Source organism: Misgurnus anguillicaudatus, chromosome 10 (assembly GCF_027580225.2).
Source record: "Misgurnus anguillicaudatus chromosome 10, ASM2758022v2, whole genome shotgun sequence".
NCBI classification, from domain to species: Eukaryota; Metazoa; Chordata; class Actinopteri; order Cypriniformes; family Cobitidae; genus Misgurnus; species Misgurnus anguillicaudatus.
Window position 1 is genome coordinate 24,090,509 of NC_073346.2, and position 18,374 is coordinate 24,108,882.

The following is an 18,374-nucleotide window of genomic DNA, read 5'->3' on the forward strand; positions in this document are numbered from 1 at the left end:
CGGCTGCCGAAGTGTTCATAAACAAGATTTCCTCCATGAATCTGTGCTTTACTATTCAGAAACATAAACACATTGTCTCAATTCCTTGAAGCTTAATTTTTTACTGTTTTTGGCTTTCTAAAGTACCCGCGGATACCCGCATAAAAGTGTCTAAAACGGGTGGATTGTGATAAAAAATCAAGCACTTTAATTGGAATGATTTTAGTGTGTGTGATTTATGCGGGTACGGGTCAGGTAACGGGCCAAATATTAACGGGTCCGGGCGGGTGCAGATTTAATTTTGATATTATCACGGGTGACGGGTCGGATCTGGTGCTGATCTTTGCGGGTACGGGCGAGGGCAGGTCTCCAAAAATGGACCCGTGCAGGACTCTGAACCATTCTCCACATGCATGTAAAAAATAGGTCATTGAAATTTGGCTCACCTTGTGATGTCAGAAAGGGATAATACCGCCCCTTAATCTGCACTATCCAACCACGGCACTGCAATTTAGTGCAGAGATCAGATAATTTGCATGTTGCACTTGCTATAATAAATTGTCTGTATGATATTTTGAGATAAACCTTCACATATGTACTCTGGGGACAACAAAGATTTATTTGACATCTTAAAAAAGTCTTGTGAAATGGCCCCTTTAAAGAAATCATGAATCATGTGCATTTTTAGTCCTGTGCTAACTGTGTTATGTCTGATTAAATACGATATGTCCCTCTTTTAAATAGCCAAAGGGATTTTCTAACTGTATGTTACAGCTTGTGTTTACAGTGCATGCTGGTCAATAACATTTAAAATAAAGATGTTTTCATTGTAGAAGGTATTTAATTGGACAAAACACTGTGTGGGACATCATGGGGCGGTTTCCAGGAAAGGTCTTATCCTAGACCCAGATTAAAATTCATACTTGAGCTGCTTTAATTTTAAATCACCTTGTCTTAACTAATTGTTTTATATGGGTGACATTGTTTTGTCTCAAGTAAGTGTTTTTTGTAGTGTATGCTTGTAAAAACTTCTTAAAATGTCCTAATATAAATAAGGCCTAATCCTGGATTAACCTAAACGTTTTTGGTCCATTTTCATGTCTATAATTACTGTACAATCAATGTATGTATATATATATATATATATATATATATATATATATATATATATATATATATATATAAGCTAATTTTGTTATGCTTAAAGGGACATTCCATTTTTTTTTGAAAATATGCTAATTTTCCAGCTCTCATCGAGTGAAACATTTGATATTTACCATTTTGGAATCCATTCAGCTGATCTCCGGGTCTGGCGCTAGCACTTTTAGCATAGCTTAGCACAATCCATTGAATCTGATTAGACCATTAGCATCGCTCTAAAAATAACCAAATAGTTTCGATATTTTTCCAATTTAAAACTTAACTCTTCTGTAGTTACATCGTGTACTAAGACCGACAGAAATTTAAAAGCTGCGATTTTCTAGGCCAATATGGCTAGGAACTATACTTTCTAAATTGCGTAATAATCAGTGACTTTGCTGATGTAACATGGGTGCAGCAGGCGTAGTGATATTACGCACTGCCCAGAATAGTCCCCTTGGTTCCTTTCAATGGCAGGGGACCATTTTCGGGCAGTGCGCAACATCACTACGCCTGCCGCAGCCATGTTACATCAGCAAAGTCCTTGATTATTATGATAAAAGTGCTAACGCTAGACCCAGAGATCAGCTGAATGAATTTCAGAACGGTAAGAATCAAATGTTTAACTCTAGGGGAGGTGGTAAATTAGCATATTTTCAAAAAAAGTGGAATGTCCCTTTAAGGAATATACTAGCATAGAATGGTTAGTGTTTCTTCTTATTTACTTCAACTCTCTGCTTTTCTGTTTATATTTAGGATGAAGGCGAGTTTAGGGATAAACTGAGTCCCATAAGCGTGGCATTGAACTACAGTCTGGATCAGAACTCCTCTCCCCCTGGATTACAGCTGCGGCCCATTTTGGATTACTACAGCAAGACCTTCCACCACGAGCAGGTTAGCATTCACTAATGACTGTTTATCATTGTTTGCGATTGGCTGTGTGCATGCATCTGTTCATGGGCACATGATATAAATAAGGAAGGCACGACATGTGGGTCGAAAGTAGATTTTGAAAAATCTACATTGTCTAATGTAAACAGAGTTAAATGAAAATGCGATATACAGTACATTTTGTAATGAAACGAAATGGGAGACTGGTTATTTTTGCTGTATTTTTCCCCTAGGCAAACATCCTGTTGGACTGTGGGGAAGACAACATGTGCATCCCAGATCTCAAACTTTCTGCTACAATGTAAGCCCATGGCGGTAGTTATGCATGTCTATTCGTGCCATAGAGCAACTGTTTGTATATTTGTTTTAATTAATGTGCAGTGTAGCTTTGCAGTTATTTATGTTTTAAAAGCATGCAATTCCCTGATTTTAGCCTGATGTTGAGGAGTGATTTTAAATGCATTTCATTTTTTAGGGACCGAACAGAACTTATAATTGGGGATGACAACTTGCTTATGTTAACCATAAATGCAGCTAATGAGGGTGAGGGCGCGTATGAGGCGGAGCTTCACGTGACCCTCCCACCAGAGGCGGACTATATCGGTGTGGAGCGCAGACGTGAGGTACACACCACAGACAGAGCAGACATGGAAGAACCATTTATTAAATAATTCGACCGATTTCCTTACACTCTTATAGCTTCCAATGAGAGTGTGGTACTCTCAGGCCAATTTAACACATTTTACAATGTTTAAAATCCATTAAGGACATTTCCACAAATTGTCTCTCAAAATCAGCGAATGTGGAAACAGTCTGCAGAATCCATCTAAAGCTAGCAGATTGAATGTACTGACCGGATGAATACTGTACTCAGTAAAAAGTCATTAGTTTAATGTCTTCCATTTATAGTTAATTAGTTCTATTTTAGTCTCTGGTTCTTTCTTGTGTTTAGATTATGAGTCACTCAATGAATCATATTTCTGACCGTGCAGTTTATTTTGGTTACGTGGGCTCTCTCTTACTTATTACACTGCATATAAACAATGTATGTGTGTTTAATATTAACAATACAAGACACATATACAACATTTTGCTGTTTGGTGCAACAGTCCAACATGTGCGACCAAGTCAGAACAAGTAAATCGCTCTAAATTCATCGTGGCAGAATGCTAAATCTGTAATCCATTTCTAGGCCGGAGTTAAAAACATAAACATGGGCTCTGCAGGGTCTTTGATGTAGTAATGAGAGAGGAATGCAATGAATGTTGATCTAATTATGGGTAAGGTTTCTTATTAAAGACTTCTTATAGGTGTACGCTGTACTGTATATTGCTGATATTATACAGACTGCTTATCTCATTTCATATCATCCAGCTTCATTCACATCTTCTGATGTCATTCAGTCATTCTCGGCAAACAAGCTTCCTCCTGTCAGATTATTAAGTAGACACTGGCGCTCTGTTGAAAAGATTGCGAATGCTTGTTTTCTATCAGTTATTCGTTTAACAGATGCTGTATAGTGCTGGTAATTGCTGTGCGTGTTTGAGAGTGGCTTTTAATGCGATTTGCACGGCTCTCGAGGGAACAGACTTGTTAGTTTGGGTGAGAGGATGTGGAGATGGTGAAGATGCGGGTAGGGTGACGAAATGACAGGAGGTGGGGCTTCGTTGATTTATGATGTGATTACTATCAGAGAATTCGTCATGTTTTTTCTTTACTCCTCTTCCTCTAATTTTTTTCCCTTGACCCCCCAGAGCCCTGTTTTTTAAGGATCATTACACGTAATGGTGGGGTTTATTACCGCGCCATTTTGTGTTTGGTACCCCTGGTAAGATAAAACTTGACCATAGGGGAAAAAACATTTGACGTTTTGGTAATACATTAAGGATGGGTAGATGATGGCTTTCTTTAAAACAAATAATGGATAGAAAGTCCGACTTAAACGTGAATGTGACATTTCTGCCACAGTGTTTTAGGCAAGCACTTTACCAACCTACATTATTTGGGGAAAGATACATTTTTTTCTTTCAGCACACATGTGTATATATAAATAATAAAGAGTGGAATTTTCTCAATCCCAGGATCTTCAAAGGCTGAACTGTGAGCACAGGACCGAAAATGAGACCAGAGTTGTGGTGTGTGACCTGGGAAATCCTATGGTGGCTGATACAAGCGTAAGGAACACAATTTTACCCAATCTGAATGAATGAATGAATGAGGGTCATTCTACGGAAATGTCTATTTTTCTGTCCCTAGCCTTTACAGTAATATTACACTTGAAAAACAGAAAAACACATTTTTTTTATCTTTTAAAATGAAACAATATGTTATTTGAACAATTACACCTTCTTGAGCCATCAATGTAGCAATATTTGATTTTTATTAATTATCTAGAATTGATGTAGTAATGAGAGAGGAATGCAATCAAATATATATCAAATATATAATGTAAATTACATTAGAAAACAAAATGCTAAATAAATATTATAAAATATATGCAGACTTTGGTTCCAAAACGCAATAAATCCATTTTGACAAATTTCGGTAAAAACGTGTTTTCTATACCAAGAAAGTGACAAGGTGAAAACCACTATTTTCTGTTACAAACTTTCACATGGCCTCTTTAGGTTATAAAAACATAAAAAATTAAAATCCATAACTTGATTTTCAAACGAATTATTTTTTCCACAAAATGCAATAAGTCCATGACAGTTTTTTATTTCAAAATGCTATAAATCTAATAAATCAATGTATAAATGTGCATTCATCTTTACCATTTTATATTTATTTAGTTGACTAGTGGAATACAATGATTAAAAAATAAACATTAGTGGCATTACCCAAAACACTTACTTTGTTATATTAAGATCATTGCTGCGGTTATACTTGACGTCGTCTCTTTAAATTTTTCACAGCGATCAGCTGTAAAATATTTTGGTCCTGCTTTTAGTCCTGTTGACTTTGAGTAAAATAATGTAAAGTTTTCATAAGATCTTCTGGGGTCAATGTTTTAGCATGAGAAGCTTGATGCTGTCGGGAGAACAAGCACCCGAGTGCCTCTCGCGGAAATTATTAGATGTTGATGGCTTACGTTTCTTTCTCGTCACAGGAAACCAGCACAGGTTTAGCAATGCCATTAAAGTATTATTTTGTTTTGTTTGTTGATCACGAAGTACAAAGTAGATGAGGAAAACTAGGACTCCGTGTACTCAACGCGTCGCCATTGTTTGTTTACATTGCGTGACTGATGGGCTGTAATTTCAGGAATGGATTTATTGCGTTCTGTAAAAAAAGGAGGAGTGGCGTTTATCACATTTTGGGAAAAAAGGGAGAAAAGATGACAGAATAACACGGCGGATATTGGATTTTGCGTAAAATTAAGAATTTACTTCTAACTACTGACCTGATATAATACTGATTTTGGCAGTAACTCATTTTTTTCTCGTTTTGGAACCAAACTCTTCATATAATGAAAGTAGTGGTCCCCTGGAGTTGTGTCACTGGTGTTACCGTTTAACAAAAAACTCTTATTTTTAAATAATATTCACACTGATGACATCACTTGACTTCCTTCTTTCACTTTCCTGGAGATCTATGAAGAGAAGTCCATGGTAAGTCCACTGTCTCTTTTCAGTTATCAGAAATCTTTTCATTTGTCTCATGATTTCACATGAAGCTTTTAGTTGAAGTCACTGGTATGACCTCCTTTATTGTTTGGGAATTGCAAAAAAATAGAATACAAATGGATTAAACTACTTAATTTAGTGAGTATACAATGATTGACAACATGTGGTTTGATTCTTTGCAGCAGCAATTTTGTAAAATGCAGTTTTCATGAAAATTGTCACTGGTGTTACTGTCACTGGTGTTACCTTCCTTATGGGTAACACCAGTAAAGATCAGTAACACCAGTGACTGGTGATTTGTTGCGTCACTGGTGTTACTGTGTTTTTTTTTTCTTTCACATTAAATAAAATCTTTCACATGTGACATGATGATAATTTTAAATGCATTGAATTCTGCATAAGTTTTAAAGCTGAAAAATATATAAATAATATTTCATAAACACCTTTAATATTGCTAAAGATAACACCAGTGTCAAAAAATAATTTTGTACATGCACACAAAAAAATAAAAAATCATTAAGCTGTCATTTATGTGTACTCATATAGTCAAAGAGTAATCTAATAATGTGGTCTAAGTTTAAATGTTAGAAAAAGAAATCAATTTTAAGACATCTTGACATACCAAAAGTGGACATTTCTGTAGAATGACACATGAATGAATGTATGTTTGAATGAATGAATGAATGAATGGGAATATATATACAGTAGATGTGCAACACTTTTACTTTCAGCTCTGGATGAAACACCTGTATATTTAACAAACACAAATGCACACACACATCTCTTTAACTTTTTCTACCGGCAGAATAAGAAGTTTAAAGGAGAAATATTCTTTCTCTTACTAAACCAAAGATAAGTGCTTGTACTGTATGATAATGCGCACAGACACTTTACACTGGCAGTGTTTAAAGTTTCGCAGACAGCATGCAGTGTATAACCATATGGATTATCTATAAATGACAGTGATATTGTTATGATTAAACTCCTTAACATTTCTGTAATTTATCTTCCATTCAAAGGAAAAAAAAACATGTTTCCCCCCATTGTGTCTCATCACTGATCCAGATGTTTCTAAAATTGCTTGCCTACTGGCCCCGCGTCTCTTCTGGAATGTGGCTATTATACAGATGTGTCCGTTCATATGACGTTTAACACAAACAGTTTATCCATTTTCGGAGAATCGAACCTATGACCTTAGTATCGTTGTACCATGCTGTGCTAGACAAAAGTACAATATTACTACATATTCCTACTAATTATAATCTTGTCATTGCTTTTTTCCATCTTTTTACCTCTTTCTGTCAAGTTTTTAATGAGAGGCTTGAAAACGAAACTCTGTCTATAGAGAAACATCAGAATGATGGAGTGATCATGTGTCTGTGGAGGGGGCGGGGTGTAAACACACATTAGGACAAAGTTTGAAGTTCAGTCTAAACATGCTCTCCATCTATTTACTCGTCACCATGACAACCAGTCAACCAAATATCCCAGCATGGTTTGTAATTACAAGGGTTTCAAAACATACTTGACCTGTTAAACACCCTCAAACAGTCAGACGCACTCCCATCACAACATCCTGTTCCATATTACAAACACAGACACGCTCACACAAACAAACAGCAAATCTGTGTTTCTGATTATTGGCCAAATTCAATTATCTAAATGTTGGAGCTTGCAACCCTGTTTTTACCAAACAGACATTTAATTCAACAAATTAAAGGGGGTGTCGGTGATTTGCAAATGCTAAATTTAGCCTGATAGCATTGAAGACATTGTAACGTTGCGAAGAGATGAAGCAGGAAGCAGATCAAAATGCAGCAGTTTTATTAGACCAGAACAGTATAAGGTAAAACACGGAGAACAAGGGACACGAGGAACACCATTACAATGAATTATACCACGGGTCTGTTGAATGCTGTATTCTGATTGGCTGAGAAATGTTCCATGATTTTTGATTATTTTTCAGTAAACCGCACACCTAACTTGTCAAATGTCTTAAAAACGGGTACCAGAGCAATGTTTGTGGTAACTGTGGTATAAGCGAAATAACTGACCTTTGAATTATTTGAAAATAATGCACACCCGCGGTATAACTTGGGTGTGCATTATTTTCTTATAATTCAATGGCCCGTTGTCAATTATTCCTTACATATACCGCACAAAGGACAAAAGAAACACAAGGGCTATTTATACACAGATGAGATGGTAGTTAATCAATGAATTGATATGGCAACAAACAAGGCACACTAAAAACAGGGGATCCCACCCTTCAAATCGTGTCCAAAGCCACACTTTCTACAAAACGCATGTACGCGCTGCACACCAGGTTAACTGTGTTAGGCTTAAGACCTCTTCATATGTTTATTTTATCCATATTGAGCATTTCTCATGGAGTCACTCAGGCACTTAAACACGTTTGTACAGTATATCGCATCATTTTCTCAAGTTCCTGAAGTGACCATAAAAGTTATTTTGTCTGGGGCAGCAATTGGGCAAATTTCAAGGCACGCTGTTTAAAATACATTAAACCACACACGCACATACAAACGCACACCTGTGTTTTTAATAGTCTGTTTATTTCTCTCCTTTCGTGTTTGTTTGGATAGGCGTGCTTGTTAAAGGCATGGCAAATTGAAGATAATTTGTCTATAATTTGATGCATAAGCTGGTAAATGGTTTGGCTAGCGCAGTGCCAACTCAATAAGAGTGCCGGCAGGGCACTGAGGTTTATGACTACATTTATTACAACAGGTCAAGAGATTATGCTCACTCGTAAACTATAAATCAGATTATCACTATTGAATAGGCAGATTATTAGCAAAGGAAATCTGCCCGTATGTTACAACGGTTGAGCGTATATGTCAGTCTGATCAATGCTCTATGTTTTTATATGTCAAACTGGTCTGTTTTATAGCCTGGTTGTGGGTTTGGAATAGAGCTCATAGAGTAATTGTGAGTATCAGTATACAGTAGGGTGAGAGAGGAGAAAAGGCATATGTGAAATATAAAGATCTGCAATTTGGGAAAGAGAAAGGAAGTGAAAATTTTAGTATATCGTGCAGAGAAAAAGTTATTATTAGTAAGCCATTCATTAAGATTTTCCAAAGAGTGTAAATGCAACATCTTGACCAATCCTGATTGGCCGACCTAAGGGGAGTAAATGGGAAACCTGTTTTTAAATTTGAAAAGTCTATAACTTTTTAAATGGGACTAGCTATATTATGTTTATCCATTGACTAGTTTGCATGAACATTATACCAAGCTTTATAGTTTAAATGGAGACTTAAGGAAAATGTGCAATGTAATTTAGCTAAATAACACAATGTGAGGGATTTTAATTTAAGGGTGACTCCGAACAAAAGGAATTAGGAAAAATTGAGGGAGTGATTGAGCAAAAAAAGATAAATGAGAAAGAGAGAGATGTTTGGCTCTGTCAGAGCCGGGCTGACCTGTTAACATGTTCCAGATTTGGGATAAGGAGGGGGTGTTGTCATGGTGACAGGCCTCGTCATGGAGCCTCCGGGGTTAAACCCACATGGCCCAAATTACCATGGCACCACCACAAGAGAATGACAAGGACACAGATCCCCTGCCTTGCACACACATGGTCACATTTTTAACATTGAGCACAATGAGGACCCTATAGTGTCAATGCACTTACTGTACATACACACCACACGCACAAAACTCTAACACACCATCATCACCGGCATCACTAAATAATCTTGCCACACAATAAAATCGCCATGTGGCCTGTGAAAAAACCAAAATGTTTCTTCTCGCGTTTTTTTTTTCTGAACTTTCCAAACTCATCGCTCTCAAAGCTCATAAAACATAACTCATAACCATGTGGTTCAGCCTATTCATCAGAAATAAACCGCATCAAGACCAATCTGCACAAAACATGTTAAACAGTCAGTCCGAGTCTAACAATCTGCCTTTTGTCCATTGTATTTTAACGTGTTTAAAAAAAATCAGGAGCGTAGACATTCAGTCTAAAGGCGTAGATGGGATTTATCAAATACACCTGTGATATAAACATGAAGGCTCACCTGTTTTGTTTTACTGACACTCCACTAACTTAAAACTGATCTTACTGTAGCTTGGTTTTTATTATAAATCTGCTAGTTGTTTAATGTCGTCTTTATATTTAAATTGCTCACTTAGGGCTCACTTAAGTGTCTGGTATGTAAGACAGCCTACCGGTACTGATTGTTAGCCAAATTTCTCATAGTCTCTCATGTGAATCTCATCCGTTATGACTAAATTCACTAGTTGTTTTAATATTACTGTGTAAATGTCCTTCATGAGCCATCATTTATTTAAGTCTAACATTTTATTACTCTCACAGCAGTATTTAGTGATGAGTGGAGTTTCACATTCTATATAATGGAAAGCATTAAATAAGGTCATTGTTTTACTAACTCCCACCCATTGTAGCTAATGTCACATTAGGGGGTTATTCGATCTGAATCGGCTGCAATTAATGACTTTAGCTTTTATCCACTGCACCTAGAAAAGGAAGATTTTGGAGGGTGGGTGATGAAGAAACCATTGGAGTGGGCTGATATGTGTCATCTCTCTGATGACACTGTAAATCACATCTTTAACACGCATTGTTCTTTGTGTTATCTTTGTTTTTAATCGTATATATTTTGGTCATTCTTTTGTCATGCTGTTTGGGTTTACCTCACCCTGTCCAGATTTGCATTGTCAATCTGTAATCTATCTGAATGAATACCAGCGCACATACAGTATGGGGTCTGTGGTGATACTTTTCATGTGTACATTTGTGCTGTTTTGAATAGAACAAAAAGTAATTGTGAAATATGCTTTATCCAAATAATTTTTAACACATTTTACATAGTGACACTTGTAACAGACTGCTAAGGCATAGTTCACCCAAAATATATTTGTGTGTGTGTGTGTGTGTGTGTGTGTATATATATATATATATATATATATATATATATACACACACACACACTCACCTAAAGGATTATTTGAGCGTGGCATGGTTGTTGGTGCCAGACGGGCCGATCTAAGTATTTCACAATCTGCTCAGTTACTGGGATTTTCACGCACAACCATTTTAGGGTTTACAAAGAATGGTGTGAAAAGGGAAAAACATCCAGTATGTGGCAGTCCTGTGGGCGAAAATGCCGTGTTGATGCTAGAGGTCAGAGGAGAATGGGCCGACTGATTCAAGCTGATGGAAGAGCAACTTTGACTGAAATAACCACTCGTTACAACCGAGGTATGCAGCAAAGCATTTGTGAAGCCACAACACGCACAACCTTAAGGCGGATGGGCTACAACAGCAGAAGACCCCACCGGGTACCACTCATTTCCACTACAAATAGGAGAAAGAGGCTACAATTTGCACGAGCTCACCAAAATTGGACAGTTGAAGACTGGAAAAATGTTGCCTGGTCTGATGAGTCTCGATTTCTGTTGAGACATTCAGATGGTAGAATCAGAATTTGGCGTAAACCGAATGAGAACATGGATCCATTATGCCTTGTTACCACTGTGCAGGCTGGTGGTGGTGGTTTAATGGTGTGGGGGATGTTTTCTTGGCACACTTTAGGCCCCTTAGTGCCAATTGGGCATCGTTTAAATGCCATGGCCTTCCTGAGCATTGTTTCTGACCATGTCCATCCCTTTATGACCACCATGTACCCATCCTCTGATGACTACTTCCAGCAGGATAATGCACCATGTCACAAAGCTTGAATTATTTCAAATTCGTTTCTTGAACATGACAATTCACAAGATCTCAACCCAATAGAGCATCTTTGGGATGTGGTGGAACGGGAGCTTCGTGCCCTGTATGTGCATCTCACAAATCTCCATCAACTGCAAGACGCTATCCTATCAATATGGGCCAACATTTCTAAAGAATGCTTTTAGCACCTTGTTGAATCAATGCCACGTAGAATTAAGGCAGTTCTGAAGGTGAAAGGGGGTCAAACACAGTATTAGTATGGTGTTCCTAATAATCCTTTATGTGAGAGTATATAGTTCACATATAGTGTTGTTCTAAACCTGTAGGAGTTTCTTTATTAGCAAAATAAAATATTTTGATAAATGTTTTTAAGCACACAATTTACTGTACCAATTGACTTCCATAAACAAATACTACAGATTACCGTCAACTGTGTGCTTACCACCATCATTTCTCAAAATATCCTCTTCTGTGTTCAACAGAATAAAGAAACTCATACAGGTTAAGAACAACATGAGGGTGAGTAAATGATGAATTTTCTTTATTGGGTGAACCATCTCATAAAAGCTTTCAACTGAGAGCTACAGTATTATCTCATTAGCGTAATAAGATTATTAATAGTGCCACAGAAACAGATGATCCAATCCCACTACGTAAAACCTTGTAGATAAAGTCTATTTTCTCAACATATGTGTGACTTTCTGGAGATATGGTCTTCATTTTCAACTCTTTAGCTGAAAAAAGGATGTGTGACCACGGAAAGAGACTCCGTGGCTGGTTTTCTCTTTAAAGTTTAACAACACTTGTTACTCTCACCCGTCTGTTATGAAGAGGCTTTGTAGTCAAAAGGGTTTCCGCCTGCATGGGGAAACTCATTTATTGGGCTCCAGAGTTAGCGCATAGCCTTTAGCTAAAAGACTGGCCTTCATTAACATCCCAGCAGCCGTTATCAGACTCGTACTAATGAACTACAACATATGGACACAGTTACAGAGAGAAAGAGAGCAAGGGTTAGTGAAATTTTACAAAACTTGTTTACGAATGAAGATTCCAACGTTTCAAATAATTTCAGCGGAGCAGAAAAATACAACAAAAGAAAATGACTTTATGAAGACATAGTATTTTAACTGTTGACAGGCTTTAAAGTGTATATAATGAAGAGTTAGGAAATATGTTTTTAACAATTGTTCTTGTATGCTAGACATTCATTAACATTAACACATCTGACGCTTTAATTCAAATTCAGTTTAGGCTATACATTTTGGGGTGGTGTTCCGGGCAGGTCTTATCTAGTCCCAGACTAAAATGCATGTTTGAGCTGCTTTAATTTAACAATATCTTGCCCAGACTAATTTTAAAATATATCAGTGCCATTGTTTTGTCTCAATATGCACACATGTATTGTTTACTGTGGGATTTTATTGTAAGGTTTGTTTGTAAAAGCTTCTTAAATTTCCTAATATAACTAAGGCCTAGTTCTGGATTAATATAAACAATGTCCGCGAAACCACCCCTTTATCTTTTTTAGTACCATGACCTTGTCATTGCAAGCACCTATTCTAACACTGACCTACAGGATGCCACATTCGACCTAGGTCATTTTCAATCTAGGGTCTTCACACCAAGTCCTTTAGTACGTGTGTTTGGCTGCGTGTGTTGTTTGTTGGGGGTATAACATCAGTGAGAATGTCCAGACACTTTTTTACCTCACATCACCAACATGTAAGACGGCACAGTGTTAATTGTGGTGTTTTTTTTTCTTGTATTAGACAGTGGGGGGAGGACTCTATTCTGTTTTATTGAGCACTTACAGATGTCCCTTAAGCTTTTGATGTGTTGTTTATGTTTTTTGTTCTTTCTCTCTTTCTTTCGCTTTCTCTCTCTTTCTTTATCTTTATTTAGTTGTCGGTTGGTTTGCGTTTCTCTGTGCAGAGGTTGGAAGATGCCCCTCCCACCATTGGTTTTGAATTGCAGATACACAGGTACAGTTTTACCCCTAATTTCACGTTTTTACATATATATGAAGAGTTTGGTTCCAAAACGGGATAAACGCCATTTAAAAAAAAAGTTACCACCAAAATCAGTATTGTATCAGGTCAGTGATAAAAAGTTAATTCTTAATTTTATGCAAAATTCGATATACGTTGTGTTATTCTGTCATCTTTCTCCCTTTTTTCCCAAAACGTTATAAACGCCAGTCCTCCTCCTCTGCAGAATGCAATAAATCCGCTCAACCAATTACAGTGCACCATTCCACGCATTGTAAACAATAATGGCAGCGCTTTGAATACACATGGAATCCTGGTTTTCCTCATCTACTTCGTGATCAACAAACAAACAAAAACAAAGTTATAATTTGATGGCATTAATAAACCTGTGGTGGTTTTCTGTGGTGGGAAAGAAACGCATGCCACTTGGGCGAAGGAAAAATGCCGGCTGTTGCTTGTTCTCACCCGACAGCATCAAGCTTCTGTCATGCTAACACATTGACCCCAGGGGATCTTATGAGAAACTTTTTTACGTGAAGCCAACAAAAATTGAGCAGGACCAAAACATTTTACAGCTGATTGCTGTCAAAAAAGTTCAGCGACGACGTCCCAAGGATGACAGCAGCAATGACAGTGTTATTAATATAACAAAGTAAGTGTTTTGTTTAATGCCATTACTGTTTATTCAGTGTATACCACTAGTCAACTAAATGAATATAACATGGCAAAGATAAATGCACATTTATATATTGATTTAGTAGATTTATAGCATTTAGTCATGGATTTATTGCATTTTTTGGAAAAAAAATAATCAGTTTTTATAATAAATCTTTGAAAATCAAATGATGGATTTAAATTTGTAATTTTATTATAACCTAAAAATGCTATGTAAAAGTTTGTTACTGAAAATGGTAATTTTCATCTTGTCACTTTCTTGGTATAGAAAACACATTTTTACCCAAATTAGTCAGAATGGATTTATTGCGTTTTGGAACCAAACTCCTCATATATACACTTTGTTTCATGATGTGCTGATTACCACCTTGGGTGTGCATTATTTTTGAATAATTTAGCGGTTAGTCATCAATTATTCCTTACATATAGCAAACATATTCTATAACTCTCAAGTCTCTCTCTCTCTCTCTCTCTCTCTCTCTCTCTCTCTCTCTCTCTCTCTCTCTCTCTCTCTCTCTCTCTTTTGTTTTTTATGTTGTTTATTTTGGTTATTATCTATTATTAGACATTTTAATTACATTTTATTCATTTTATTCATTTTATTCATTTTATTCATTCATTATGCACTGGCATGGAAACCTTTTTAATCGTTTTGGCTGCTTATGTACATTTACACAACAGTGTTGTTTTGCCGGTCTTAAAATGAAAACTTTTAAAGACGGGTTTCAAAGTCCAAGTCTTAAAAACAATTCCGATATTGTCTCAATGAAAACTACAGAAACATGAATTTGTGAAAACCATTATGTACATGCATATTACGTTATATAATGCGTTATAAATTGCGTTATAAATTGCTCAGATATTATGTGATATAACCAACTGGCCTGGCAGTTTTTAGTCGTTTTCATGGATCCATGTTAATGGTGAGCGTTTTGACAACTTTGTTGTCTGACGCGAAACACACAAAGGAAGATTTTTAGTTTTTTAGTACAGTATTAAAGCAAAGACATTTTCAACACCCACGTTTTTATAAACCCAGTAGTCAAAAAATTTAAGTATGTGAGATGCAAGTATGTTTCAAAAGCATAAGTTTAACATTTCCGGGTTGTCAAAGCCATGACCCTGACATTGTGCTTTACCAGTTCAGCAATAGCAACAAACTCTAAGCACAGTACCATGTGATGTTTGTTTTGTGTGTGTGTGTAAACAACAGAATTGTTGTCTGTCACTTTGATGTATGTTTTGGGGAGTCATTTTGTAAGCAAGAGCCCCAAATGTTGGTTTTATTGAGTCAGGGCTTCAGAACAGGAAGCTGTGGGCTGATAAGATGCCATGGGATGGGTCACGGAAAATTGATGGCATACTTAAAGTAAAACATGACCCAAAATGCTTGGTAGGTCGTTTATTTGGTCTTATAAAATGGAAAACAAGTATGTACCTCTCCCTAATACCACCTACTTCTGACTGTCAATAACAAGTCAATGTTCTTCATGTAAACTAAATGCTTTTGGGTATTTAAAAATATAAATGTGACATTTGATATGCCCCATGCCAACGTAAACTACTCTTTTTTTGTCATTCTATTGTATTATATATTTATCAGACATGATTAACAGGACACATAACAATTTTTTATATTCAGCATGTCTCTTTCAGACTGTTTACCTCTCGATGATTCGATCTAGTGTGCACTTTACCCCTGTCCTCCTAAACAGGACATGATCAAGGACATATTCATGTTCTGTTAAGGAGTAAATTGTATTTTTAAAAATAACACAGGAAGAGATTTTTATGAGAACATAAGTTAGTTTTGAGGTTTCGGGGTGTTAAGACTGCAGGCCGTCCTCAGGGGCAGTGTGGTGTTTAAAGGAGGAGGGGATATTTCCCTAAGGGTTTAATCACTGAACCTTAAAGTCTCTCTATAACTCAGAGCAAGGTTAGGTCAAGCATGTGTGTGTATGAGTTTGTCTGCACGTATGTATATGTGTCTTGATCAGAGTTTGTGTGTGGGTGTATATGTGTGTGTGCGTGTGCGTGCGTGCGTGCGTGCGTGCGTGCGTGCGTGCGTGTGTGTGTGTGTGTGTGTGTGTGTGTGTGTGAAGGATCTCTTGAGAATAGAAAAATTTTCTGGGGACTAATGTTAGCCACATGTTACTCTGCCCACTTTGATTTTTCACCTTGAGACAGTATAAGAATGAGAAACCTAGAAGGGGAAAAGATAGAAAGAGAGAGAGAGATAGAATCCAGGTGTTGTGTAGCATGAGAAATGTTTTGTCTTTGTAAAGTCCTTTAAAGTTTCATCTGTGTGAAACTCTGTGTGTGTGCGTGCGTGCACGTGCATGCGTGCCTTTTTAAATAATGCTATAATTACATGGGTCATCATTATTGTATGTTATCATCAAAAGTTAAAGGTGGTCCACAAAACTGTGAGGGATTTTTAAAGCTCACGTAACACACGCTGTTTCTGCATTTCTGATGTTAATCTCGAGTACCTATAGAGTAGTATGACATCCTTTATATCTCCAAAGAGTCTTTAGTTTAATCAGATTTATAAAAGAAAGATTCGCTTTACAGAATCTTTCCGATAACGTATGAAAAAATGAAGGAGGAGGAGTTACCGCGGGAGGAGCGAGTACGAGTCATGCAACACTATACAACACTGTTTTAACTTTTGATTCACTACATGTTTGTGTCATTTATATAATATGCACGCAACTATTTCCAACATAAGACAGAGTCTTACTTACCGCGTGCAACTCATCATGACCTGGTTGGGAAAATCCAGCGCATCAAACACACACGCAAAACTCCGCTGCTACCCCGGATAATAAACTATATCCATTGTTTTCATAAGGTTGGATTTCTTCTCCTTACATCCAAAAACACACTTCTTCTTTCGTGCCATTGTTGAGTTTTAAAATTAAACAAAGCTGAGTGGCGTGATTAGATGTTTGCAAGCTCTAGCATCTCCCGGGTGGGCGGGGTTTTCCGGGGGAAGTGCCCATATAAAGAAGTGATACGTATAGAAAACCCCTGAAACGTCAGTTGGACCTGTAATAGAAAAAACTTTCCGAAACTTGTAGGAACCCTGGCGAAGTGCATTCGGCACAGAAATACTCTGTAACATGTTCAACTGCTTTTTGACACTTTGCCTACGTTTAGCATGAGGAAACAACTCTATAACTGTGTTAATAAGTCAGAATGCTTGAAATACCATTGAACCCCCCCTTTAATTTAATCCTTGATCATTAAAAAACTGATCAAAACTCTTTTTCTATTCATTTTGACATATGACAAGGATTCAGTTTCACTCAGAATGAAAATGTGTGTTGCCTCATGATTTAGTATTTTATTCCATAAGATCCAATTCAGACATTTTTTATTTGGACCATTTGTGTATGTCCACACGAATTTGGTTAATAATAGTTATTTGCATTCACAATGACATATAAAAACAAGGTACGTGTGCGTATGCATTTGCGGTTGGTGGGGGAGTGTGTGGTTACATTACACAATGACTGTCGAGACAGTTGACTCGTGTAGTCTGGGATAGGAAGAAAGTCAGCTGAAGGGAGTATTGTTCTTTGTTCATCTGCTCTTTTACATGGCCTCAAAGGACATCTACAGATTGGGTTGCCAACTGTCCTCTATTATCCGGGACGTCACATATTTTAGGCCTAATTTATTTGTCTCGTACAGGACGTCTTGCGGCCCGTTTTTTGACTGCTACGCTGATTTAACCAGTGACTGATACAACAGGCTTGTTCGACTTTATGTGGCGTCACAACAAGAACCGAGCAGCAAATAACATCAAAATGCTGCGAGAGCGATTCTAAAAATCATACAGAGCAGACTGCTATCGAAATGCCCTTGCGGTACTTTGAATTATATTTTCTGAATTATAAAGTTCGTTTGTTTAATTCTGAAGAGATCGCTGATCCAGAGACCTGCCTCCAACTTTGCTAGGAAATTCTCTCGCTTGTGATTTACAGACTGTAAGTGTGTTTTAATTAAAGTATTGTTAAATTTAGTTTGTCATGCATAAGATTAACATGAAGGTCCCTATTTTAACGATCTAAGAGCATTGTCTAAAGCGCACGGTCTAAATGGGTGTGTCTAATGCCACTTTTGCTAATTTAACGACGGGAAAAATGGTTTGTGCGCCGAGCGCACGGTCAAAAAGGGTTGTTCATATTCTACTAATGAGTAATGGGTGTGTTTTGGGCGTAACGTGCAAAAAACCAATGAAAGTCTTATCTCTCATCCCTTTTAACTCATTCACCGCCATTGACGAGTTATCTCGTCAATTATGAGTTAATATTTAACTAATAAATATGCCTTTCTGGA

At 37.0% G+C, this 18,374-nt stretch overlaps 1 protein-coding gene across 1 annotated transcript in view; it reads left to right on the forward strand.

The window, feature by feature from the left end:
- Positions 1-18,374, forward strand: part of itga8 (integrin, alpha 8) — an 84,254-nt gene that overhangs the window by 48,311 nt on the left and 17,569 nt on the right. Inside the window, exons 18-22 of the mRNA XM_055210602.2 lie at positions 1,876-2,013; positions 2,244-2,311; positions 2,486-2,633; positions 4,092-4,184; positions 13,267-13,346. Coding sequence (XP_055066577.2) covers positions 1,876-2,013; positions 2,244-2,311; positions 2,486-2,633; positions 4,092-4,184; positions 13,267-13,346 — 527 coding nt within the window. The remainder of the gene's footprint in view (positions 1-1,875; positions 2,014-2,243; positions 2,312-2,485; positions 2,634-4,091; positions 4,185-13,266; positions 13,347-18,374) is intronic.